At 44.4% G+C, this 26,775-nt stretch overlaps 1 protein-coding gene across 1 annotated transcript in view; it reads left to right on the top strand.

The window, feature by feature from the left end:
- Positions 1-26,775, top strand: part of eea1 (early endosome antigen 1) — a 58,749-nt gene that overhangs the window by 29,655 nt on the left and 2,319 nt on the right. The window contains exons 13-30 of the mRNA XM_063196413.1: positions 615-734; positions 1,015-1,103; positions 2,599-2,713; positions 3,598-3,672; positions 4,297-4,422; positions 7,745-7,858; positions 8,647-8,802; positions 9,618-9,757; positions 12,168-12,498; positions 13,746-13,847; positions 13,969-14,163; positions 15,688-15,870; positions 16,346-16,531; positions 18,301-18,432; positions 20,367-20,552; positions 20,831-21,069; positions 21,413-21,533; positions 23,491-23,589. Of these exons, the coding sequence (XP_063052483.1) occupies positions 615-734; positions 1,015-1,103; positions 2,599-2,713; positions 3,598-3,672; positions 4,297-4,422; positions 7,745-7,858; positions 8,647-8,802; positions 9,618-9,757; positions 12,168-12,498; positions 13,746-13,847; positions 13,969-14,163; positions 15,688-15,870; positions 16,346-16,531; positions 18,301-18,432; positions 20,367-20,552; positions 20,831-21,069; positions 21,413-21,533; positions 23,491-23,589 (2,709 nt within the window). The remainder of the gene's footprint in view (positions 1-614; positions 735-1,014; positions 1,104-2,598; positions 2,714-3,597; positions 3,673-4,296; positions 4,423-7,744; positions 7,859-8,646; positions 8,803-9,617; positions 9,758-12,167; positions 12,499-13,745; positions 13,848-13,968; positions 14,164-15,687; positions 15,871-16,345; positions 16,532-18,300; positions 18,433-20,366; positions 20,553-20,830; positions 21,070-21,412; positions 21,534-23,490; positions 23,590-26,775) is intronic.

Below are 26,775 nucleotides of genomic sequence, written 5' to 3'. Positions count from 1 at the left end.
ATGTATAGGCTAATACTACAACACATCGACTGCTCAAACCATCACACACTCTGAAGAGAAGGCACAGTCCTAACCAACATGCCAATGTGTAGGCGTTTTGACCTCCCTACTGCCCCCACCTGGCAATTAGTCATAAATGCACAACTGTGTGTGTGCGTGTGTGTGCGCGCATATTGGCCTGGGGGCATTTTGAGTTAATCGTAGATTTTGATTGATTCTTAAACATTGTCACACACATGATGGTGTCTTACACATTGAAATCTGACAATAGATAATACATTTATGACCTTTGTAATGTGTTCACTTGTTCAAGTAGAAAACAAAGAAATCAGATCTGAAGGTTTCTCTTGGCATGAAGTTAGCCTGGCTAAAGACAAAATGTTAGGTTTTAGATTAACCAATTCTGGTTTCTGAAGCATTGCACAGCTGGTTCAAGACCAATGTGTACATTCTGCCAAAAAAAAACAATGAAAAATTATATTTTATGGCAATTATCTCAGTTTTCCTCTGAGAGATATGCCACATTTGCGCTGCTGGTGTTTTGTTCATTGGTAATAAAAACTTGTGTGCATGTGTGTGTGCGCGTGCGTGCGTGCGTGCGTGTGTGTGTGCAGCTGAAGGAAAATGCTACCAAGAGCACGGAGCTGCAGCACCAGCTGGAGAAGGCAAAACAGCAGCACCAGGAGCTGCAGACACTACAGCAGGGCACCACCAGCAAGCTCAGGGAGGCACAGGTACTCTCTCTCCCTCTCTCTCTCTCTCTCTCTCTCTCTCTCTCTCTCTCTCTCTCTCTCTCTCTCTCTCTCTCTCCTCTCTCTCTCTCTCTCTCTCTCTCTCTCTCTCTCTCTCTCTCTCTCTCTCTCTCTCTCCCCCCCCTCACTAAGAAGTTAGACTATGTCACCAAAAATGCACCCAAGGAGGTCACCAATGCCATGGCTGTGTCATGTGATTTGATCTTCTTTCACATATGCGGTGCTGTTATTATGCTTCAGGTTCTTTCCCTCCTTCCTGCAGAATGACCTGGAGCAGGTGCTGCGTCAGATTGGGGACAAGGACCAGAAGATCCAGAACCTTGAGGCCCTGCTGCAGAAGAGCAGAGACAGGTTTGCCTTTAGAGTCTACAATCAAACAGTAGCCTTGAGTCAAAACATGGACAGAAAAAAAATAGTGTTTCCTGAAGAGTCGGATGCATTGCACCAGGTTTTATCCAAAGAGGTCAGATGCAAAACCGTCTAATTGCACTTTCAGAAATCTTGTAGAAATGTCGTTTTTAAATTATATTACTCGTCTAAAAATTCATGTTTAAGTTGTATTATCCAGTACAACAATTGAAGGCAAATCAGCATCATGTTTACTTTTATGTTTGCTAAATATTTAGGAATACAGCCTATGGAGCAGCTGTGGCTTAATGGTTAAGGGGATGGGTTTTAGATCAGAGGGTTGCGGGTTCGAATCCCACACTTCCACTCCCTACCACACACCATGGCTGGGGTGACCTTTAGCAAGGCACGTAACTCCACACTGCTCCAGAAACTTAACTGTAAGTCACTTTGGAAAAACGCGTCAGCTAAGTGTAATATAATGTAATATTTCTATAGATTTGGCACATTGAGGCTGTGCGTCCCAAAGGAGATGTGCTATATTCAGTCCCCCCCGGGAATTCGCGTGCATTTTTTCAGTTTTAGTCGCGGTCTGAAATGCCTGATGGTGCATGAGGATTTCCAGAAAATCGTGATAAAAGTTGCTGTGCTTTTTTCATTATTGTTGCGATTTGGTTGCGGAGGGAAGTTGCAATTTTTGTTGCGATTTTTTTAAATGACATTTTGAAAATTTGAAAATAAAGACACTTGAAAGTTAAGGATGCTGGCAGATTCCACTCATCTTGTTTTTTGTTTTAGTTTTTTGTTTTAGGTATTTAGAATTAGAGGCTTAGGTCTAGTAGCCTAGTGGTATAATAAGTTGCAGGTTTAGTTTGAAAACCCTCGAAAGTATACAAGCTGAATAAAATGATGAAATCGTTTATAAACCGATGATTACTGTGAGTACAGCGTTTTGCACCTGCCTATGAAAGCAAAGTTCCATATGCTTACCCGTGGTCTCTTTCATTCCTTACCCTATGTGCTGCAGCCTAATTTTGTGGTTTGCAGAAATATCTCTATCCAACGGTGGTGCATCTGCTTCATTAAGAACTGAGCACAAACATGTCCCCTGTTAGAAATAATCCGTGTTGTGATTGGCTGTTCACCGCAGCCAAATCGTGCGCTTCCTGCATAAGCCAGGCTACAGTGGAGGCAGTTGTCAATCGTGAGCCCGGCAGGTCGCCATGGCAGCTGCCATTATCAATTACCAATAGCAAACTTCATCACCGCAACCTAGGCTACAACTGATTGAAACGTCAGCTTTTTCTTTGACACCGACAAGAGCTGAGCTGATAACCTCCACCGATAACTAAGATATTTAAACCATAGGAGTTCATAATTATGTCATAGGCTACACTAATAATCAGAAAAAGAAGAGTGTTCGCTGCAGCAAGGCAAAAAGAAAAATAACGTTGAGAACCACTGGGCTGTATTAATAAAAGGTGACTTGTCTTGACAGTGTGAGCCAGCTGGAGACAGAGAGGGAGGACCTGTGTGCCAAGATCCAGGCAGGACAGGGGGAGACAGCCCTGCTCAACCAGCTGCAGGAGAAGAACCACACGCTACAGGAACAGGTACACTGGTTTGGCATGCAGCTGAAGCACACACACATACCTATACACGTTTGGCATGCAGCTGAAGCACACACACATACCTATACACACACTACATACTACTACATACTACTACATACAACTACATACACCTACACACACACACACGCATAACTATGCACAGGATCTGCCTTTTAGAAGATCTTCTACAATCAGCAGACATTCCCCTGAACGCGTTTTCTCACATTCATACCACATACAAAAACATGCAGAGGCACCCAAAGTTGTTTGCATATCTGCAAACAAATTATGAGCATACATGCAACCGAATTCATATAAATTATATAATATGAATTATACAAACAATCTCACCTGTGTGCTACATGCAGAACCAAATTCAGACCACAAACACGAAACATGTTTGCACACATGCATGCGAATAAGTGGTGATCATGAAAACACATTTCTGCTCTCACGTGCAACCAACTTCTGACTATGTACTCAACATTTTTATACAAACAAATATGTGTAAAAGTCTTATAAACAAATTCTGGCCATTTACTAAAGCACATTTGCTTACTTAGATAAGTGAAATATGAGCACATCACTTATTTGACAGTTGTATCAAAAGCAACTCACAACAAAAGACACAAGTCATTGACATGCACATGACAATTAGCCTTGTCCGTTTTATCTGTTTCTGACACAAGTGACTCTACTCTCTCTCTCCCTCTACCCCCCCTTCTCTCCTCTCTCTGTCTGTCTTCTTTCTCACGCCTTCCCTCTCTCCCTCATCTCTCTCTTACTCCCATCTCTCTTACTCTTCCTCTTCCTCTTTCTCCCTCTCTCTTTCTCTTTCTCTTCCTCTTTCTCCATGTCTCCTTCTTTCTCTTTCGTCCACACAGATAGGCCAGCTGACCGATAAGCTGAAGAACCAGTCAGAGAGCCACAAGCAGGCTCAGGAGAATCTCCATGACCAGGTTCCATGTAGCACATAAGCATATTCCTGTTCATGAAATGCTTTACAGTGGTTCCCAACCTTTTTTGGCCAGGGACCCCATTTTGACATCCCAAATTTCTAGAAATCCCATACACACATTTTTACGCACCTGGAAAAAAAATACTGAGCTAACTTTTAGGCTATTAAACCTGTAGATATTTCTGAAAAGATTTAGGAATGTCTGTGTGATGTTTCTGTCTGAATATTGATTAATGTTATATTAATTAAGATATTCATCATATCAGCATTATTTTTTTTACATACCTAGACATTTCAGGCCCCCCATTTGAATTCCAGGCGTCCCCATATGGGGTCCCGACTCCAAGGTTGAAAACGTTGCTGTTTTACCTTGTGCTGCATAACCATTTTGTATTAGGACTTCAGATCAAAAATGTATGATCCCATTTTATCTTTTACATTTGTATTTCATTTACAATGTAATTTGTAATTAACTTACAACAACGTACAGCACTTTTCGTCATTGTGAGATTTTTTTTATCCTCATGTCGTGTGAACAGAATCTAATAATGAATAAAAAGAGAAAAGTATTGTATTGTAAAATTGTCCATGTACAGTATGAAACTTGTTTTCCCTACGTGTTCAGGTGCAGGAGCAGAAGACAGCCATGCGTGCGGTGCAGGACCGCTGCCAGGCCCTGCAGACCTCCAATGGGGAGCTCACCTCGCAGCTCAGCGACAGCAGAGAGAGGGTGGCACAGCTGGACACGCAGGTGAGTGGGGACAGAGGAGTAGAGGAACAGACACACACACACACACACACACACACACACACACACACACACACACACACACACACACACGTCACACACACAGGTCAGCGACAGCAGAGAGAGGGTGGCATAGCTGGACGCGCAGGTGAGTGGGGACAGAGGAGTAGAGGAACACACACACACACACACGCACGCACGCACGCACGCACGCACGCACGCACGCACGCACGCACGTCACACACACACGCACGTCACACACACACGCGCGTCACACACACACGCGCGTCACACACACACGCGCGTCACACACATAGACACACACACATAGACACACACACATAGACACACACACATAGACACACACACACACACACACACACACACACACACACACACACACACACACACACACACACACACACACACACACACACACACACACACACACACGTCACACACACAGGTCAGTGACAGCAGAGAGAGGGTGGCACAGCTGGACACGCAGGTGAGTGGGGACTGAGGAGTAGAGGAACACACACTCACACACACATACACACGCACAAACACGCACACACACGTCACACACACACACAGGTCAGCAACAGCAGAGAGAGTGGCACAGCCAGATTTTCAGGTGAGTGGAGGCAAAGGAGGAGGGAAAGATGAAGATACACACTTAGACACTGACACACACAAGCTCAGACTTAAAGCTTGTGCTTTGAAACAAAGACCGACACTTTGACACGCATGCATGCACACACACATCCGCTTTGACAAAGGTAGTTGCTAATGGTAGTTGGGAAATACAGTAAATCATCATCACAGTCAAGCACTGTCTAGGCACATTGATGGATCCCAATTGTGCTTCCTAACACATGCAGACGACCACAATTACTTCCATTATTGAGGTTATTTCCGGTAGCCTGTGAATGGATAAATGTACTGTGCCCATCAACATACAGTAATTCTTTCCCGAATGGTACCGGTATATCAGTTGTGATGTATAGTGAGTGAACCTCTCTTAAATGGTTGGGATTCCTCTGAGCTTCCTCACACACACACACACACACACACACACACACACACACACACACACACACACACACACACACACACACACACACACACACACACACACACACACACACACACACACACACACACACACACAGGTTAACCAGCTGTCATTGTATATGTTTTAACATGTAGGCTTAGGTAGCCTGGCAGAGAACACTTCCGTCAGGCTAATTATTGTTACATGCATTCCAGTGGACAAACGCATGCGTGAAAAAAAGACCATACACACACAAACACACACACACACACACTTGGATCACTCATCTGTTGTAGGTCACCCCACCCAACCCTGTATATCCCTGTGACCATGTACCTCCCAATTAAGCCTCCTCCACATACAAACACAGCACTCAGCACTTTTCCACATAAAGTAAACCATCTTTTATCAGGGCACTCCTAGACCCATGGCCGGATTAGGCCGTAAAATTCAATGGCACACGTTCCAGGGGTACCAGCCATTTACAACTACCTAAGGGGGGACCCCATTTTTACAAATACTGTTCAAAGGTGGCACCTTATGAGGAAAAGCACCACACTGTTTTAATACAGCCCTGACTAGACCCTACATAAAGCAAGCTTTCTTTTATCACCCCTCTCCTACTAGACCCTTCCAGCCACATGTCCTTTATTTCACACCTCCCCGCTTGAGCGGCACAGTACCCACTGCAGTCAGGTCATGGTGGACCCCACCCCCCAGCCCCACAGTCACGTATGCCAGGCCGACACACAATACAATGACCTCTTATCCAAAACACCAAATGCAGTATCCATTTTCAAATATTAAGTGGTTGTCCTTTTCCGTCAACGTCAACAAAATTACTGTTGACTGTTTTACCAAACAATACCCAATTGTTCCTATGCTAGCTTAAGATCAAATGTTGACAAAAAAAGTATTTATTACATGAATTGCATTTAAAATGTAGTGTTTTAGTTCCAAAAGTGCAGACAGCTGGTCAGGACCTGGGGTGGGCACAGTGCCCAGTGCTGTCTGGCCCTCAAGGGCCCTAATCTCCATGAGCAAGACACCGTGGAAGCACATCAGCTGAGTGGAATATAGTACAGTGGAGCTCTTAATGTCAGTAATCAGAGGAGCTTTTCAGGGCAGATAAGAGTGTGTGTGTGTGTGCGTGTGCGTGTGCGTGTGCGTGTGCGTGTGTGTGTGTGTGTGTGTGTGTGTGTGTGTGTGTGTGTGTGTGTGTGTGTGTGTGTGTGTGTGCGTGTGCGTGTGCGTGTGCGTGTGCGTGTGCGTGCTAAGGCTGTGTGATGGGATAAGTGATTTCATATTGAAGGGCTGTCCATCGGTGGCTCCTGGTGGGGTCAGACAAGGACATGATTCAGCTATGAAATAAGAGGGGAGCACCTAACTTGCCATAATGACATATAATCACTTGCCATTTCGGTTATCATGTTACACTGCTGAATACACACACCTGTGTGCAATGAACTCAAGATGCATACGCTGCAGTTGTCTGTTGATATGAGACCAAAAAACAAAAATTGGGGTTCGTGTAAAATCAAGCTCTTCATAGCTTATTAGGGAAAATGAAATGAAGATATCTGTTCAGATAAAAAAACACAAAAAAAACCAAAACAAAAAAAACACATCATATATGCAATGCTTTGCACAAGACCATAGTCCTGCTTGGATTTATGATACTGTAGTTTGTCCTCGTTTCCATCAGATCTTCAACTTTCTTAATGACTGTCTGAGTAACTGGCAGTGGACTGATTCCTTTTATAACCAACCGCTTTTTTTTCTTTAAGCTTGTTTGTACCATAGCATACAGCGTAAAAGCCTGCCTTGTTCCCCATAGGCGACGTCGAGAGACACAGTTGGGATCTATGTGAGAGTGTGGAGATGCAGCTGTAAGCTAATAACACTGTGCCCAGGACATTGAGTGTCTTTCTTCTCTCGTCTGTTCTCATCTTCTTTCCATTCCTCCGTCTTCCTGCTGTTCTCTTCTCTTCTCTTCTCTTCTCTTCTCTTCTCTTCTCTTCTCTTCTCTTCTCTTCTCTTCTCTTCTCTTCTCTTCTCTTCTCTTCTCTTCTCTTCTCTTCATTCCACTGTGTCCTCTCCTCTCCTCTTCTCCCCACCATTCCGCTCTCCTCTCCTCTTCACCCCTCTCCTCTTCACCCCTCTCTCCTCTCCTCTCCTCTCCTCTCCTCTCCTCTCCTCTCCTCTCCTCTCCACCTCTCCTCTCCTATCCTCTCCTCTCCTTCCCTCTCCTCTTCTTTCCTCCCCCAGCTGAAGGCCAAGACTGAGATGCTTCTGTCTGCCGAGGCCTCCAAGACTGCCCAGAGAGCAGACCTCCAGAACCACCTGGAAACGGCCCAGCATGCATTGCAGGACAAGCAGCAGGTGAACTATTGCCTCCATGACCACCATTTACAGTGACACCCAGCTGTACAGAAGTAAAGAACCACTGGGTATTTTCTGCAAGACGTCTTTCTGTCTGTGGGTGGCCTCTGTCTTCCCAGTGTGTGGCAAGTGGTGTTTATGTTTGCATTTCACCACGGGGTTGTTTGTCTGCGCTGGCCTACTGAGCAGCGTGCGGCTTTTCATCTACTGTGCAATGCAATTCAATGGAATGCCCAATACAAAATGTCAATTTCCCAACATTCTACAAAATGGAGATACACCGTTTTGCAAATAAACCCTTCATTTATTGTCAGGACTGTGAGCTGTGTGTGTGTGTAGTCATGTGTGTTCTTATTTTCAGGACTGTGAGCTCTCTGTGTGCAGCCAATGTATTTGTGGTTGCCAGAGGACTATTGTGTCTTGAAAGGCCAGAGATAAGCTTGTGGTATGGTCATGTTGGGTAGTGATCTCACAAACTGTAGCTCAGATGCAAGCTTAGTGGTATAAATGTGGAGGCTAATGATAAAGTGGCTGTATATGAGTTGCAGCTGTGTTTGCATGCAGCACAGCAGCCACATTATTTCTCAAATGCACATTAGTTGCAACAGATGCAACAGTAATATTGTGTTCGGTAGTATTTATAGTAAAGTTGTTCATGGAGTGCATATGGAGTGCTGGATTAATTAAACATAAAATGTTTGTGTTTACATAGAGTGCGTGTGTGTGCGTGCGTGTGTGTGCGTGCGTGTTAATGACCCTGTACATGTTTTTCGTGCGTGCGTGCGTAGGAGCTGTCTAAGAGTAAGGCGGTGCTGGAGGATCAGTCCAAGCGTCTTGAGGAGCGTCAGGAGCAGGTGACCCAGCTGGAGGCCTCTCTCAAGGAGACCAGGGACAAACTGCTGACCTCCGAGCAGCTCGCAGACACACTGCAGACACAGATCAAGGTCAGTGGCTCACTCACAGCCTGCCCTGCAAGCAGCATAGTGTATTCTGAGAACAAGCATGCATTACGTAACAACTTGTATTCTGTGTGTGTGTGTGTGTGTTTGTTTGTGTACTTATTTGTTGTGTGTGTGTGTACTTATTTGTTGTGTGTGTGTGTACTTATTTGTTGTGTGTATGTGTGTACGTATTTGTTTGTTGTGTGTATTGTGTAAGTGATTTTGTGCTGTATTATGTTGGTGTCTATCTGTTTCATGTGTGTGGCTGAAATGTTTTGTTTTGCCTGTATTTTGTGTTCGTCTGTGTCTATATAATTTGAATAATAAGCACTAAAGGTGTGTGTGTGTGTGTGTGTGTGTGTGTGTGTGTGTGTGTGTGTGTGTGTGTGTGTGTGTGTGTGTGTGTGTGTGTGTGTGTGTGTGTGTGTGTGTGTGTGTGTGTGTGTGTGTGTGTGTGTGTGTGTATTGTGTGTATTGTGTGTATTGTGTACCGGTAAGTGATTTTGTGCTGTATTATGTGGTGTCTATCTGTTTGAATTATGTGGCTGAAATGTTTTTTTGCCTGTATTTTGTGTTCGTCTGTGTCTATAGATATATAATTTGAATAATAAGCAGTAAAGGTGTGCGTGTGTGCGTGTGTGCGTGTGTGCGTGTGTGTGTGTGTGTGTGTGTGCGTCTAGGAGGTGGAGGTGTATGAGTTGTGTGGCTGGCTTGAGCAGGAGCAGCATATGATTATATGATATGATTATTTTTATATGCATGTGGATATATGTATACCGTATACTGTATATAATGTGTGTGTGTGTGTGTGTGTGTAGAAGGTGGAGGCGGAGGTGGGTGAGCTGCGCTCCTGGAGGGAGCAGGCCCAGCAGGAGCAGCAGCAGCTGAGGCAGCAGGTGACCGAGCAGGAGGGCAAGTCCAAGGAGCTCAGCAGACTACTGGCCGAGGAGAAACAAGGGTGAGCTCCACCACTGGCATACGCACAGCAGCGAGCAACTCATGACCGCACACACACACACACACACACACACACACACACACACACACACACACACACACACACACACACACACACACACACACACACACACACACACACACACACACATACACACACACAGACACACACACACATGCATACGCGCCTGTGTGTATAGCACATTTGTGTATGTGCACACTGAGGGATTTGCAAGACCCAATCGACCCAATCGACCACTCTTAGCTAGAACTCCCTAGCTGGTATGAATGCCTGAATGCATCCAGATTGTCTGCATTTCAGCAAAAGAGAATAGCACAGTGTTTTGTGTTCATGAAGAGCAGGGTGGTAGATATAGGTTGGTTTCGCTAGAGTAGTCAAGTCAAGTCAAATTTATTTTTATAGCGCATTTCATACACAGGTGCAACTCAATGTGCTTCCCAAAAAAAAAAAAAGAACATTTAAAACACCAAGATTAAAACATATGGTAAAAAGAAAAACATAAAAAGAACAATACATTTAAAAAAGATATGTTTAAAACATTAAGATAAAAACATGGTAAGAAATAAACATAGAAATAAAAATGATATAAAATGCAAGCTAGTTAAAAGCATCTGAAAACAGCTTTGTCTTAAGTCTAGATTTGAAGATATTAACAGTGGGTGCATTTTTTACATCATTTGGAAGCTGGTTCCAAAGCTTTGCAGCATAGACGCTAAAGGCTGCCTCTCCACACTTTGTTTTTACTCTTGGGATCACCAGCAAATTCTTCTCTGTTGACCTTAGTGAAATGGTTGGCGCATACAGCTGAAACATATCTAGTAGATAGGTGGGTCCCATTCCATTTAATGATTTAAAAACAAGAAGCAGTGCCTTAAAATCAATTCTGTAGCTTACTGGGAGCCAATGCAGTGATCTCAAGATTGGAGTAATGTGGTCAAACTTCCTTGTTTTAGTAAGTACCCTTGCTGCTGCATTCTGGATTAATTGAAGCTGTTTGATGGTATTTTTGGGGAGGCCTGTAAAAAAACTTTTGCAGTAGTCAAGCTTACTAAAAATGAAGGCATGTATTAGCTTCTCCAAATCATGCTTTAACATTAGGCTTCTAAATTTGGAAACATTCTTTACGTGGTAAAATGCAGACTTAGTAATGGCTTTAATGTGACTGATGAAGCTTAGGTCACTGTCAATAAGGACGCCAAGGTTTTTAACCGTATCCAACCGTATCCGTAGTGGGGCATTGGGGAGCTCTAGGGGGTCGTTGAGAAGAATGCAGCTGAGAGGGGGCGGTGCTTAGTTGCCATTGTTGCGGGGGGCATTAGTCCATTTAATTTTTTAATACTAAGGGGACATTGTCAGACTTATGATGGGGTCAAGGGGGTGTTGGGAGGCTTGTGATGAAGCCAAGGGGGTGTCTGTTCAAAAAAGGCTGAGAACCACTGCGCTACAGCATAAACACATGCATTGTTCAGGAGAGAGTGAGTTGGGGTGAGAGTAGATAGGATTAGATTTGATGGCAGCCAACTGTGTTGAGGCAGTGTAAAACAGCTGGCCTCTTTTTAAAGCCATATGTGTACTTGTGTGTGAGTATATTAGAAGCAGTAGTGGTGTACTTCATTTATCCCTATGCAAATGGAGGCATCCAGTAGAATTTTACACATACATGTCACGTTTGTCTGCAGGACTCCCACAGACTTCCCCCTCTCTGTTTCTCCCTGTCTGTTTTTATTGTTGTCTCTATGCTTGTCACATTAGGCGCTTTTCCACATAAAACCCAGCCGTGTCGTGTTGAGCTGAGTGGTGTTGTTAAGACAGCCTGGTTTGTTTTTCCATTACAAACAGTGTTACCTGGAGTATAATTTGGTGTTACAGTACATTTTTGGCGTTGTCACGTAGCATTACATTACGTAGCCTAGTTGACTCACTGAAGGCCGACAGATATCTAATCTATCGAAGTAGGCTATACATAGTGTGAGCGGCATTCTATTTGGATTCTAAAATGTATTTCTGCCTTCGATTGTAATATCAAAGTAATAAAGTGTCAAAAGAGAGGGCGGTAGTTGAATGGGTGGCCGCCATGATTGTTTTTTGATTCACCAGTTAGGGTGAGCTGCACGGCATTCTGGGTAGTAGGCAGCGACATACCCACTCAGCTTGGTTCAGCTGGCCCGAAAAAAAGAGGGCTGGTTTTTGAGCTGTGCTGAGTGTACTTAATACGTACTAGTACCTACTGAATGCATAGTACTTAATATCGAATCGCAACAAACGGCGACCGAGTAGCAGGCAGAAAACTGTCAGTGGAAAAGGGCAATGTGTGCATACAGAGGAGATAACATTATCTATTTCTCTATCTTTTTCCTCCACCCCCTGCTCCCTACCCCTCCCTCATCAGTGCGGCAGCCCTGCAGAAGGACATCCAGAAGAAGACCTCAGCCCTCAGTGAGGCGCGCAAGCAGCTGGAGGCCAGCCGGCTGGAGGCCACCGGCCTGCAGGCTCGCCTGGACTCCCTCACTCAGGAAGGGCAGGCCAAGCAGGCAGAGCTGGACAGGAAAGTCCAGGGCCTCACGGCAGACCTCCAGAAGGCCCAGCAGGAGCAGGAGGCCCAGGCCAAGGAGCTGGGGAAGGCCAAAGAGGGGCTGGCCAAGGCCTCCAAGGCCCTGAAGGAGAGCCAGAGCCAGCGTGAGAAGGAGAAGAAGAGCATGGAGGCCAGCCTCGGGGAGAAGGTTGGTCACGGGGGAGTAGAGGAAGACAAGGGATGTGCTGAAAATGCAAATAATGTTGCCTTTGGTTCAGATATTTTTTGTGCTTTTCTTGCCTTTATTGGATAGGACAGTTGGAGAGGAGACAGGAGACTAATGGGAAAGAGAAAGATGGGGAAGGATTGGGAATTGACCTCGGGCCATAATCAAACCTGGGTCCCCGGCATAACAGTACTGTGCCATAGCCGTTTGAACCACAGCCAAGGCCAAAACTGTTGCCTTTTAAAGAGAGACTAGGCAACATTTTCAAGTTAAATACTCACCTTCTCAAGTCATCCATGCTTAAATGAGATACTAATAGGTGAAGGTGTTTTTTTTCTTTCTTGACCTCTTCCACAGTCTGGCGGCTGGACTTTCTAACAAATCAGCAGCATCCCATCTCGGACTTGGTAGGGGGGTGAACCTGCTAGCCCCACCCCATCGTAGCATGCCCGTTAGCTTCCCCCTCGGCCACATATTAATTCATGTGGTTTTAGAAGATGAATTGCATCATGATGTGGTGGCTGGGATTCTATTTTCCATTGGCACAGGTCGCAGACACCCCAACCTAACACCACCACCACGCCTGAGCCTCTGTGTGTTGCGTTGCCTGGTTGGGGTCATGTCGTATGTGTTGCGCTCTGTGCCCTTAAACCCATGGAGACATTGTTGTTTAAAAGTAAACTCTGCTCTGCTCATAAACGCCTCCCCTGACCTCAGCTGGTCCGCCACGCTTCTGGGAATTGAGGCTCTGGCTTGTTTTTGTCCTTCCCATCAGCGAGCAGTTAAACATGTGCAGAAAGGACCAGAGGCTCGCTTTGATAAGGTCTCTATCAGTTAGCTAGGGCAGTAAAGCTGTCCTCTCCCACTTAATACCTGCCTCCCTCTCTCTCTCTCTCTCTCTCTCTCTCTCTCTCTCTCTCTCTCTCTCTCTCTCTCTCTCTCTCTCTCTCTCTCTCTCTCTGTCTGTCTGTCCATCCATCTCTGTTCATCCATTCTCCCTCTGTCCCTCTATCTCTCTCGCTCTCACTTCATCCCTCTTTCACTCCTCTCTCCCTCCCTCAATCTCTATCACTCTATCCTTTTCTCTGCCACTATCCCTCCACCCCCCTGCGTCCCTCTCCCTCCTTTCCTCTCTGTCTCTGTCCCTCTATATCTCTCGCTCTCCCTTCGTCTCTCACTCTCTTCTTTTTTCCCCTCATCCTCTGTCCGTCATCTCTTGTATCCCCCAGGAGCAGTCGCACCAGAAGGCTTTGCAGCAGCTTAAAAAAAACGCTGACGGCACAGCCAAGGAACTTGCAGAGGTCAAGGGTCAGCTTCAGAACATGACAGAAGTGAGTATTCATGCACAGCTCCTATGAAGCCCTAAAGATTATTTTGGTTTTGTTGCATTAGTTGGCAAGCCTTTTGCGTCATAAACATGAAAACTTTTTTTTAACCATTCCCCCAACACAGGCCGAGAAAGGGCTGAAGGCACAGGTGGTCACGGCGACTGCCCAGCTTACGCAAGCAAAGGACTCGCTCAACGCCCGGGACAAAGAGGCGCAGCAGCTGCAGGCGCAGCTGAAGACGGCCCAGGGGTCCTTCGACCAGGAACTGAAGAAACGGGAGACGCAAGTGGCCAACCTGCAGGCAGCCCAGGCTAAAAAGGCATGTTTTAAATTGGCATTGCTCTCACGCCGGGGCGCCTCCGAGCATGTGTCGCCTCCAAAAGAGGTCTTACCCCAGGGAAAGGAGGGCGTTGATTTCACACATGTATACAGGCATGTTTTGACAAGGTTGTTACACAAGGCACCTTTAGCAAACACCTTTTTATGGAGGAACACCTCACCCTCTGCCTACGTAAAGCCATGTGTGCAGCCTCAGAACATACTGGCATACTGCATGGTTACAGCTACTGTACGCTCTTTAAGCTTTGCCAAAATACACTGTCTTACTCACATGTAAATACTGTCTTACTCACATTTCACAATGTTACTGTAGGAGGATACAGCTATGCTTAACAGCACACTAAACAGCACACTCACTCACAGTACAGACACACGCACACACACATACACTGATCTTCATAGTTAGACATATGTTGCCTGCTTGAACACACTCTTACGTCTACATGCACTGGCTTGCAAAATACACACACACACACTAAGCATAATTATCATTTTTTTCCTAATTGGACCATTATATAAACCTAGAGATGACTGGGCAGAGGCCATGTGACCCCCACTCGTATGTTTATTTGGGTAGAACATGTCAGGATCTGACGCAGGACCTCTCTCTGCCTGGGCCACTGAGAATGACAGACAGACGGACAGACACACGCACACACACACACACACACACACACACACACACACACACACACACACACACACACACACACACACACACACACACACACACACAACCAGAGGAATCTGAGCAGTAACATTCATCATGAGCAGCGACAGGATATTGCACTAATATTTGACTTTCATGCGACTGGGTTCTTGACTTTGCAGCGCAGCAGTTCAAGAATAGTTTTGTTATGTGGGTGCCTTTGGGGCATGCGCTGCTGCATTTTTGAATGCATACTTCACAGGAGAGTTCCCATGATCCTAAAAATGTGGAAAATCTGTGGATTTTTTTTGTTTTAAATCCCATTTTCTTAACATGTCATGATGTTGCACCTACAACAGCCTGGAAGGTGTGAGGTTTATGGTCAGGGATATAGGCATTCTTTCTCTAGCCAGGTGGTAGAACCACAGTGTATGCCCATAATTGCTTATTAATGTAAAAGCAATGAATATGCTTATTGGATCCAGTAAAATTAAATAAATAAATACATAAATAATCCATACGATGGTGCCATTAGCTGTGGTCTGCCTGAAAGTCAATGACCCGTCAACAGCCTTATGCCTCTGTGCACCACTGTCCCAAGTAGACCACTCATTCAGCGATGGAGTGTATTGCAGTTTGGTCAGACTGACGTAGAGATGAAATTCAATGTTATAAGAATGTAAGAATTTGGTCTGGAAAAATCTCAGGACACCCTGAATTTGGTATATGCTTATGTGTACTACTTGAACAACTTTGAACTGCCTCTGTTTAATGACAGTACTGTGGTGTTAGGATACTGTAGCTCACTGCATGCATTGATTTTGGCTGTGTTTACGCATACATGTGCCTGGTCAGGCTGAGGAGGAGAAGAAGCTTCAGGATGAGCTGTCGTCAATGTCCAGCGAGCTGAGCGGAGAGAGGAGCCGCACGGCCGAGCTGCAGCAGACTCTGGAGCAGGCGCAGCAGAGCCTCTCCTCCCTACAGTCCGACTGCTACGGCAAGGAGTCTGAACTCTCCGCCCTAAGACAAGACCTACAGGTGGGCAGACTCATTACATTACATGACATGACATTGTATTACATTTCATCCAGTCACTTACAAGGGGATAAGTACAATTGCACTAGCCCGTGAAACACCCCTGTCTTAGTCACTATTCGATAGGAACTATCAGAGGCTCTTACAGTATGGCCGATTCATACCCTACGTTTGTTAAATTACGGCCGTAATTCTGTCCATACTTGCAAATCCTGTTTGAAACATTCCACACTTCTCCGTAACCTGGTCACAGGGTCGGGCATGATGCGGCCGGTCTTTAGTGTACAATTAGCTAACCCTTCTATCCAAAGCAAGTTGCTGCAAACAGTTTTATTTTTTTATTTGTCAGCATCCAATGCATGATGTACTGTAGGCAGGCCTACTGACTGACTACCTTGTCTGTGCACTTGTGAGCATTGTGTGTGTTGCATGTGCATGTCTGTGACTTTATACATGTGTGTGACTGTATGTTTTTCAGGTGTCTGGTGAGAAGCTGTGTGTGGCCCAGGAGGAGCTGAAGGCCAGTCGTTCCCACCTGAGTAAGCGCGAGGAGGAGATGCAGCAGCTGAAGAGCAGTGGGGCAGCCCTGCAGAAGCAGCTCAAGGAGAGCCAGGACAAGAGCGGCAAGATGGAGAGCTTACTCAAGGAGATGCAGAAGACACAGGTACCACGCCACAGCAGCCACAACACACATTATATTACTCTTAGCAGAGCCAGGAGGCACACTCAAGGAGATGAAGAAGACACAGGTACCATGCCACAGCGGCCACAAAACACATTACATTACACTTAGCAGACACTAAGCCGGGAGCTCAAGCAGAGTCAGGAGGCACACTCAAGGACATGCACAAGACACAGGTACCACAGCAGCTGTAACATGATCTCACAGAATTATGTGAAATGAGCACGGACCATTGTGAGACAAAATCTGTGGCGGTTTTACAGATTTCGCCAAAATTTAATGATGGGCCCACGGAAGTGCTTTCTCTTTATTCCCACAGCTCTATGTTCCCACAGTGTTATTATGTTTCAACTTTTACTATGCTCTCTTAGGATTTTTCCAATTTTAAAGATTTATTACTGATAGGCTACAAAAATGCTTGCACTAAATGAAAGAATGCTAGCAATATAAGCTATGCCCAGACCAAAATATTCCTAACCTATCAACCAAGTGAAAAACGTATTTCTCAAAAACCTTTCTTTACTGATAGGCTAGGGTTAGGGATTGTTTTTGTCGGGGCGCAACTTAAAATGCTATAGCCATTTATTAACAGAATTTGTTGTTGACCGGCTGGAAAAGGTAGGCTATTTCAGCACCAGTTTGTCCGTTTTCTAATGACTGACTTAACATAGAGAAAGCACTTCTGTGGGTCCCATCACAGAAAACCACAGCAGTTCAGCACCCCATCACATTATATCACACTGGTTATTCACTGCTCTTGGCCACCTAGTGGTGTCATGAATAGGACCAGCAACCCTTGGACCACAAGTCTGATGGTGGATTCCAATATGCCGACACCTGTCTGTCCTCCCTTGCTCATTTGCCTGCTTGTGACCTGGTGACCACTGACGACCACTGACATAGGGCCAAATGCTGAAATATATTTTACTGCAATTTCCAGTCACAAACATCATAAATAAAACATTCCTGTTAAAGGAACAGTTCAGTCAATTTCAACATGCTGTTGTATTGCTCACGCTACCCTTGTCTTGTCAGTACACGGTGATGCCACATTTTTTAGCTCAGCCCTTTCCGAGATATGAGCAATTGTAATGGGGGCAGCGTTTGTTTACATTTTTAAAAACTGAAACATAGGCCAACTCCAAATATTTTCCCAAAAGGTACTGCTGTTTGCTAGTTGTCTGCTGATGTTTTATAACCTGTTGGATGTTTTGGGAATAAATAAAAATGTTTTTTTTTTTAATGTAAACAAAGAGCTGCCCCCATTACAATGACCAGGATCTCGGAAACGGCTAAAGAAGAAGAAAAAAAATCTCAGGCACTGTCAAGTCCAGGGTAGTGTGAGCATTACAACTGCATGTTGAAATTGACAGAACTGTCCCTTTAAGAACTACAGTATAACTGGTATTATATAAAAGGGGGTGTTTTCCAGCAGGGCAGAAGATTTCAACCTGTTCTAGCTAGCATTCTGCTAATGTATATGGATTTGTCTTCATAAATTCAATATGTAATATTCTAGTGGCGCAGAAAAAAAAACACCAAAAATATTAATATTTCATGGCAAAAGATATACAGCAAGATACTTTTTTGTTGTTGTAGGCAGCTCCATTGAAATCCATTAATTTTTCACTTGTCTGTGGTGGTAATGCAGCTATTTGGTACTGCAGCTAGTTGGGTTGGCGCCTGTGAACCTTCTCTATAGAGATTCACTGAGAGCTATGAGTGACCCGGCCCGGCTGTGTTTTCCACAGGCCCAGACGCAGGAGGATCTGGGTAAGGAGAGGGCCCAGCTGGAGGAGTTCCGGACGGCCCAGACCTCCCTGGAGAATGAGCGCAGCCGCCTGGCTACCGAGCTCAAGGCCCTGGCCGACAAGAATGACAAGGTCAGCAACAACCATGGCTTACAGTGCACCACAAAGACAATGTTATCAATATATTGAAATACAACAAATTACATTTTGTGTGCGTGTGTGCGTAATGTTGTGCTGTGTGTGTTGGTGAGAAGAGAGAGAGAGATTATTGTCAATGTCTTATTTATACGTTTTAGTTTAAACTGCACATTTGAGACAATTTCTGACAATAAACTACACTTGACTTGACATAAAGTACTCTCGACTAGCAAACATTTTGATCCAAATCGGCATACATACACAGGCATAGCAAATTTAGTCTTAATTGTAATGCTGAATTGTTTGATGCTGTTTGTTTTTTGTTTTTTGTTTTTTTCTTACATTTAAAAATAAAATTACAAATTACAAAGTTTTACAGAGTTACAAAAAATATTGGTCATTTCTAAAGATGAGCAGGGTTAATGTCACCCAAAGCCTCTTTTGCCTAGGTAAAAGGATGATTGATACAAGGATGTACAAGGATGATTGATATAATTTATTGGACAGCATGGGGGGTATTGCATAGACTTAGGTCTGGGATTCAGTGACAATGTGCCACAATGCCATTTCACTCAAGTGACAACATGAGCAGGTCAGTGTTTCAGCCTATGGCAGGTTGCAGGGCAGTAGAGCAGTGCTTGTGTTTTTGTTTGTGTATACATGGACAGTGGCTTCTGTGGGTGAGAGTTGTCTGTGTACAGTATATACAAAGTCCCAGGTGTGTGTGCGCTTTAGATCAATGAACACAGATTTAGAACTGTGTGTGTGTGTGTGTGCGTGCGTGTGTACGCATGTGCGCATGCATATGAGCAACTAATTAGAAATATTTGTGTAAGTTCCAGATGTGGGTTGTTTGAGTGTGTTTCATAGCTGTCAACTTTCAGCTGCCAAAAATCAGGAAAATTCCCATATTTTAAAGTGATACTGTGCTATTTTGGGAAAATAGTTGAGTTAAATGATTGAGTTTTACCTTTCTCCTGTACTTTCAACCGTTCTCTGAGTATGGCAGTGCAAATTCTACCTCCAAGCTAGCAGTTAACATTGAGTCCTATGAGACCAGCTACTTGCTAGCTTGGAGGTAAAATTTGCACTTTCATACTCAGAGAACAGCAGGAAATGCAGGTAAAAGGTACAACTCAATCATATAACTCAAGGAAAGGTGTAATATGAGCTTATTTCCAAAAAATGGTACAATATCACTTCAAGCCAAAAATCTGGAAATTTTCAATAGGCCAAATCCTGAGAGGCAACAGGATGACAGTGACTGGTCGGACGTTGCCTTCTGCTTTTCACAACAGTCCGCATGCGAGGCCAGTCAGTCCTGTCCAAAATTTCCCCACAGTGCACGTTTAAAAGGAGCATGTACAGCGTGAAAAACAATGAGGCATGAGTGTCCCCTTGTTTTGTCGCTAAAGTTGTCTGGGGCTCATGCAAACCTTCATGTAGCTGTTGCTGGTTGTGATGAGGTTAATCTCACTATTCGCTGTTCTGAGGCTTGTGTTTACCTGAAGATCATTGTCTGTTTCAGTGAGGCAAAGAGAGGGCACACACACGCCTGAGCTCGAGGGTGAGAGCTCGTATTTTCAAAGAGCTTGAATTGGTGACAGGTAGCTTGATAAACAAGACCCTCTCAGCCTCTCTACAAGTAGGGCGTGTAGCTCGTCGTGCTAACTGACGGGGCCGTGGGGATCATTTCTGGACCGACAGTGTTTTTTTTTTGTTTTTTTTGTTTTGTTCATAATTTGAAATGTGAAAATGGGAATTTCCTGTGAAATAAGGGATGATTGACGGTTTGTGTGTGTGTGTGGGTGTGGGTGTGGGTGTGGGTGTGTTTGTTTGATGTTGTGCTGTTCCGTGTGTGTGTGTGTGTGTCTGTTTGCGTGTGTGTGTGTGTTTAAAACGTTGTTCTGTGCTGTGTTGATCCTCAGGAGTTGAAGGAGCTGCAGGCGGCTAAGCAGCTGCTGATTGGCCAGAAGCTGGAGCTGCAGGGCAAGGTGGAGGCGGGGCTAAAGGATCTGGAGGAGGAGCGAAAGCAGCACCAGACAACACGCGACGGATTTAGCTCCATAGAGGAGAAACTCAAGGCAGACACGCAGAGGGTCCACACACAGATGGTACACACACACACACACACACACACACACACACACACACACACACACACACACACACACACACACACACACACACACACAACGATGCTATTGACATGTGTGTAAAGCAGACATGCAGTATTTCAGATTTTACTTTAAAGGCATGTCAATAATGAGCTTAATAAATGTGCCATGTAGTGTTATTTCCATGTCTCCGGAGAAATCGGGGTTTCATTTCTCCCCTTGTCCTTTCCTCACCTTTAACTGCTCCTCTTCCTGTCCTCCATCATCCCCTGTAGGCAGAGGAGGTGCGGGCGCGGGAGCTCCTCCAGAAGGAGAAGGAGGAGGCGGAAGTGCGTCTGGGGCTGCAGCTGTCGGCGTTGAATGAGAACGTGGCCACCCTGAAGCGGGAGTGGCAGGGCAGCCAGCGGAGAGTGGCCGAGCTGGAGAAACAGACGGACGAGCTGAGGGGCGAGATGGCCGTCCTAGAGGCCACCGTGCAGAACAACCAGGACGAGAGGAGAGCACTGCTCGAGAGGTGAGAAATGTGTGCGTGCGTGACTGTGTGCGTGTGTCTGTGTGTGTGTGGTTTTGTGTTCTTCTGGTTTTGAGGGGGGAGATGGCTGAAGCCATACTAGAAGCCCTCGTGCAGAACAACCAGGACAAGAGGAGAGCACTGGTCGAGGTGGGTGTGGGGTGTGGGTGTATGAGTGAATTTGGGTGCACATTTGTGTGAGAGGGGGGTGGGGAGGTGGAGAATATGTGTGTGAGATGTATGTGTGTGATTTGGTATTGGACATTTTTGTAAAGTGTTCTTTTTTTCATGTGTGTGTGTGTGTGTGTGTCTATGTTTGTCTGTGTGTGTGTTTGTCTGTGTGTAGGTGTGTGAAGGGCGAGGGCGAGATTGAGAAGCTGCAGGCTAAGGTGATGGAGATGCGGAGGAAGCTGGATGACACCACTGCAGCCATGCAGGAGCTCGGCCGGGAGAACCAATCACTACAGGTCAGACCCACACGCCAGCCAATCACAAAACCATTTCAGATGAGCACAAATGATGCAGCCGCTTACAGTGTGGCACAAGCGCAACATGATTATGACCGACACTGACTGGTTATTGTAGGCTTATTGTGTGCTACAAACCAAACTTTTTCAGCTGGCCCTTTTTGGACTTCAGAATATTTTTGCTTACACATTCTTAAAGGCATTTTTTGTCCAATAATATTGCTAGAGTTTCCATTAATAGTTTGCGCGCTGATATTGCTAGAAATCCACAGGACAATAAATAGGCCAATATCTATTAACCATACAAGTGAATACGGTTACTAACCAAATCATGGAATTATGTTAGCTGTGGATTTCCTGTTTTTCTGCAATTGTCCGTGACCCCCCAAGGGTTCTTGACCCCCAGTTAGGGAAGCACTGGACTAACTGGTGTAGCAGTTATGTAATATCATTTGCTAGTGCTGTACTTACACCATGACTTTACTTTTACTTTTGACACATCTGCCATTGATGGATCCAGTGGCCTTGGGATGTGAATAGTCTTCCTCCTAAACTGAATGTAGACCCAGTGACCTTCCCACAACGATGAAACACAAACACACAATTACTGAACATCCCCCAGTTGTGATACTTTGTACAGATTTGGTAGCGGCCTAATTTCCCTGCAGAGGAAATGGAAATTTGTATAGCCATTGACAATTTGTACATTAACTTATTACTGTGTAATTATGCGAACTAATATTATTCACTGTAAATTGTCATCCAGCCCTCAGTTCAGTCTGAAATGATGTGATATTTGTATCCTAGTGCTGTTACCTACTTTGAGTAGAAAGTTATTCTGCTGCTGGTGGAATAAATGCATTGCATGGTATTCCCACTGTTCCATTACACAGGTGGTTAATAAAGCTATGCTTATACTAGAAACAACCTACGCGACCTGAGTAGCCGAGGTTGCTGAAGAAGTTTCGCCATGAATTTGCTTTATTCGCTCTGGACGTGACGGTGACATGTTTGATTTGGCTAATCGAATAACGGCGCTCTGGCTTGTCAGCCTGGAACATTCGGAATATGAACAGTCCAGTTGGTTTTCGCTGAGCCGCGTTATAGCTCATTACCATAATATTCGCTTAACTTTAGTCGCTGAAATACGCTCAGGTCGCTCAGGTCAGGAATTTGCTTCCGTCATTTCAACATGATCTCCAAAAATTCTGTGCTCCTGGACACGGATGTTAAGGACACGAAATCCGTGTCCAGGAGCACGGATTTTGCCAAAATTCCGTGCTCCTGGTCACGGAATTGTTTTCCGTGCTCCTGGACACAGAATTGTTTTCTGTGATGGACACACAGAAGTGCTCTCTCTATACTCCCACAGCTCTATGTTTCCACAGTATTTGACCTCAGTCAAATATTTTTTCTCCAAAAAAACATTTCTTACTGACAGGTTAGGGTTAGGGATTGTTTTGGTCTGGGTACAGCTAGTATTCTTTCATTCATTATATGAATTTAATAGCCTATCAACCAACTGGAAAAGGTATTTCTCAAAAATATGTCTTAAATGACAGGTTAAGGTTAGGGAATGTTTTGGTCAGGGTACAACTTAAATTGCTATAGCATTATTTTGCTTAGGATTAGCATTTGGTATGTATTTTCTAATGATTGAATTAACACAGTGCTGTGGGAATATAGAAAGCAGTTCCGTGTGCCCATCACGGAAAACAATTCCGTGTCCTGGAGCACAGAATTTTGGCAAAATCCGTGCTCCTGGACACAGATTTTGTGTCCTTAACATCCGTGTCTAGGAGCACGGAATTTTTGGAGATCAGGCTGGTCATTTTATTCGCATACGCTCCATATATACATGATGACTTCTGTCGCTCAGGTAGTGTAGGTCGCTCTTGTTGTACACATAGCTTAACAATTCTGATGTGCTTATTGTGTATGTTTCTTGTGTGCTCAGATCAAGCAGTCTCAGAGTCTGACCAGGAAATGGGCCGAAGACCACGAGGTTCAGAACTGCATGGCATGTGGCAAAGGCTTCTCACTCGCCATCAGAAAGGTGAGTGTAGTCTTGTTCTCTCCCTGTCTCTCATCTATTCATCTTTCTCACAGACCTCTCTCTCTGTCTCTCCCCCATCTGTCCCTCTTTCCTCACATCTGTTTCTCTCTCTGTGGCCATCTCTCCATCTTTAGCTCGCTACATCTCTCTCTCCCTTCCCCCTCTCTATCTCTTTCGTCATACATGAGCACATTTAACTACACAAATCTTTTCTCCCAACTCCTCTCAACTAAGTACATTTATGCACATAGTTTTAAATCTAAAAGTGAGCGCCGTTGAATTATCTGAATCATCTGTATTTCAACCCGTACACTCTTCCACACATATTCCCATTTGCCATGTAATTCTGTAGCCATGCTCATTCATTTCTCCGCTGTCAGGAGTGAGCGGGAGAACAGGTCGGCTCTCTCACGCAACCCATTTGTTACATGGTGCCGCAGCAGCCCATTCACAGCACTGGTGGATCAATAGTGTGTTAATGATCAGCCACAGCGTCACACACACACACGCACGCACGCACGCGCACACACACACACACACACACACACACACACACACACACACTGACCTACCCACCCACCCCTGCTAAGGCCTGTTTGCTCTGTCTGAAAGGGCCAGGCCACATCAAAGGGCTGCTGTGCCGCTGGAGAGCACACTGCACTGATTCAGGCCCCATAACAACAGATCAATACAAATGCTAATAGCACTGCACTATAGCCTTCAAAGACCAAACTGGAGCTGTGCTGAGCTAGCCTGGGAAATCTTATGCTGCATTGCACGATCGTTCTGATCTGAAGGACAGCATGGGGGTCATTCTGTAATTACAGTGACCTTTTAAGTCCATGGGCTTTTATTTGCAAATTCCATTAACTATTGACTACAACCAATGATGTTTTGGACATCAGCACACATTTATCTTTCATATAATGAAATGAGCTTCAACCCTGGTGTCTGTACAATTACAGCACATCTCATAATCTCTCTTTTCTTTGTTGCTCATTATGTTCCTCTTGCTTTTACGGGCAGTCCTGGGTAAGCGGTAGAAGATGACATTTTTCGGGAATTTGCGGGATTCCCACGGGATGGGAGTCAAAATTTTACAGATGAACAGGAGCGGACAGGAGCGGGAATAAAAATGAACGAACATGAATGATTTTGAGGAGGATTGGGAGACATTCTTACAGGAGTGGATGGGATGGGATTTGTTTCTTTTACTCCCACTTCTTTTTTCTGGGACCCGGATGGGACGGGATTGAAAATGCACTCGCGTGTCATTCTCTAGTAAGCGGTTAGGGCGTCATTCTTGTAACACTTTAATATCTGAAGAAATTCTTCATAAAATCAACTTGACCAAACAAAAAGATTATGAATTTGGTAACAAACCAGGGAAACTACTAGCATATCAAATAAAGAAGGAGCAAGCGGAAAAGACCATAAAAGCTATATACAAGTCAGAAAACGAAATAACATACCATCCTCAGGAGATTAATCACACCTTTTTCAACTTCTATAACAATCTTTATAAGTCACAACAGACCATTTCTCAAGAAAGCTTGGAAGAGTATTTAAGTTTAATTAAATTACCAGAAATGTCTTCCTTAGATAAGCAAATGTTAAATTCTCCATTTACAGAAGAAGAAGTACTGGCTACAATTAATTCAATGTCCTTAAATAAAAGTCCAGGACCAGACGGCTTCTCTGTAGATTTCTACAGGGAGTTCTGGCCTGAGATCCGTACAATCTTCATGGCAATGGTAAATTATTTTTGCAAGGAAAACTCACTTCCTCAGACAATGAACCTTGCGCATATTAGTGTCCTACTTAAAGGTGGCAAAGACCCCTTACAATGCTCTTCTTATCGACCTATAAGTCTCTTGGATCATGATTACAAAATTATCACCAAACTCTTAGCTAGAAGACTGGAGTCTATCCTACCCACACTTATCAATCCTGATCAGTCAGGCTTCATAAAAGGAAGATATGCAGCTGATAATATAAGAAGAACATTAAATCTAGTAAACTGCCTTAATAATCAGCACAAACCCTCTCTGCTTCTATCTTTAGATGCAGAGAAAGCTTTTGACAGGGTGGAATTTAATTTTCTTTTCGCTGTCCTTGATAAATGTAAATTTGGTGATAATTTCATGAAGTGGATTAAAAGTATTTATAAGAGCCCCAAAGCGGCAGTTATCACAAATGGACACTGTTCAAACTCGTTCTCCCTAACTAGAGGAACTAGGCAGGGATGCCCATTGTCTCCCTTACTCTTTGCTATAATGATTGAGCCGCTCGCCACACTTATTAGGAGCAATAGTAACATCCGAGGCTATAAGTTGAATACCACTGAACACAAATTGTCACTATTTGCAGATGACATTCTCTTATATATTATAGATCCGGAACACTCCGTTCCTCATTTGCTAAATACAATTAATGAATTTGGTACATATTCAGGATATAAGATTAATCTTAATAAGTCCAATGCGATTTTTCTACATATGTCAACAACTGAAAAAATGCTTGCCTCGAGTGGATTCAACCACACTCCAAAAGGTTTTAAGTACCTAGGCATTTTCATTACCCCAGAATTGGAGAATTTATATCAAGAAAACTACACTCTCCTTTCTTCGAAGGTCAGATCAGAATTATCAAGGTGGACTTCACTACCATTATCACCCTTGGGAAGAATAAACTTAATTAAAATTAACGTCCTCCCAAGATTTCTTTTTCTTTTTCAAATGCTTCCTTGCTCGCTTCCAGATGATTTTTTCAAGCTAATCAATAACTCTCTCTCAAGATTTATTTGGAATAATAAAAAACCTCGTGTTAGTCTCTCTACTCTTATGAAACCAGAAGCCTTGGGAGGCCTGGGATTACCAAATCTTCAATACTACTTTTGGGCAGCTCAAATAAGGAACCTAGTCTCATGGACAACAATGAGACAAGAATCGCTGTGGGTGGATATTGAGTCAAAAATAGTCCAACCACTGACCCTTAGTTCCCTCATATACATAAATAATTTTGGAAAAATTAAGAACATTCTTGTAACCCAAAGGTTGCTGGTTCGACTCTCGACATGCCAGGTTGGTGGGGGGAGTAATTAACCAGTGCTCTCCCCCATCCTCCTCCATGACTGAGGTACACTGAGAATGGTACCGTCCCACCACACTGCTCCCTTTCGGGTGC

The sequence above is a fragment of the Engraulis encrasicolus genome, chromosome 4 (assembly GCF_034702125.1).
Source record: "Engraulis encrasicolus isolate BLACKSEA-1 chromosome 4, IST_EnEncr_1.0, whole genome shotgun sequence".
Lineage (NCBI taxonomy): Eukaryota > Metazoa > Chordata > Actinopteri > Clupeiformes > Engraulidae > Engraulis > Engraulis encrasicolus.
The sequence above is the reverse complement of the archived record's forward strand: the minus strand, read 5'-3'. Positions and strand labels throughout refer to the sequence as shown.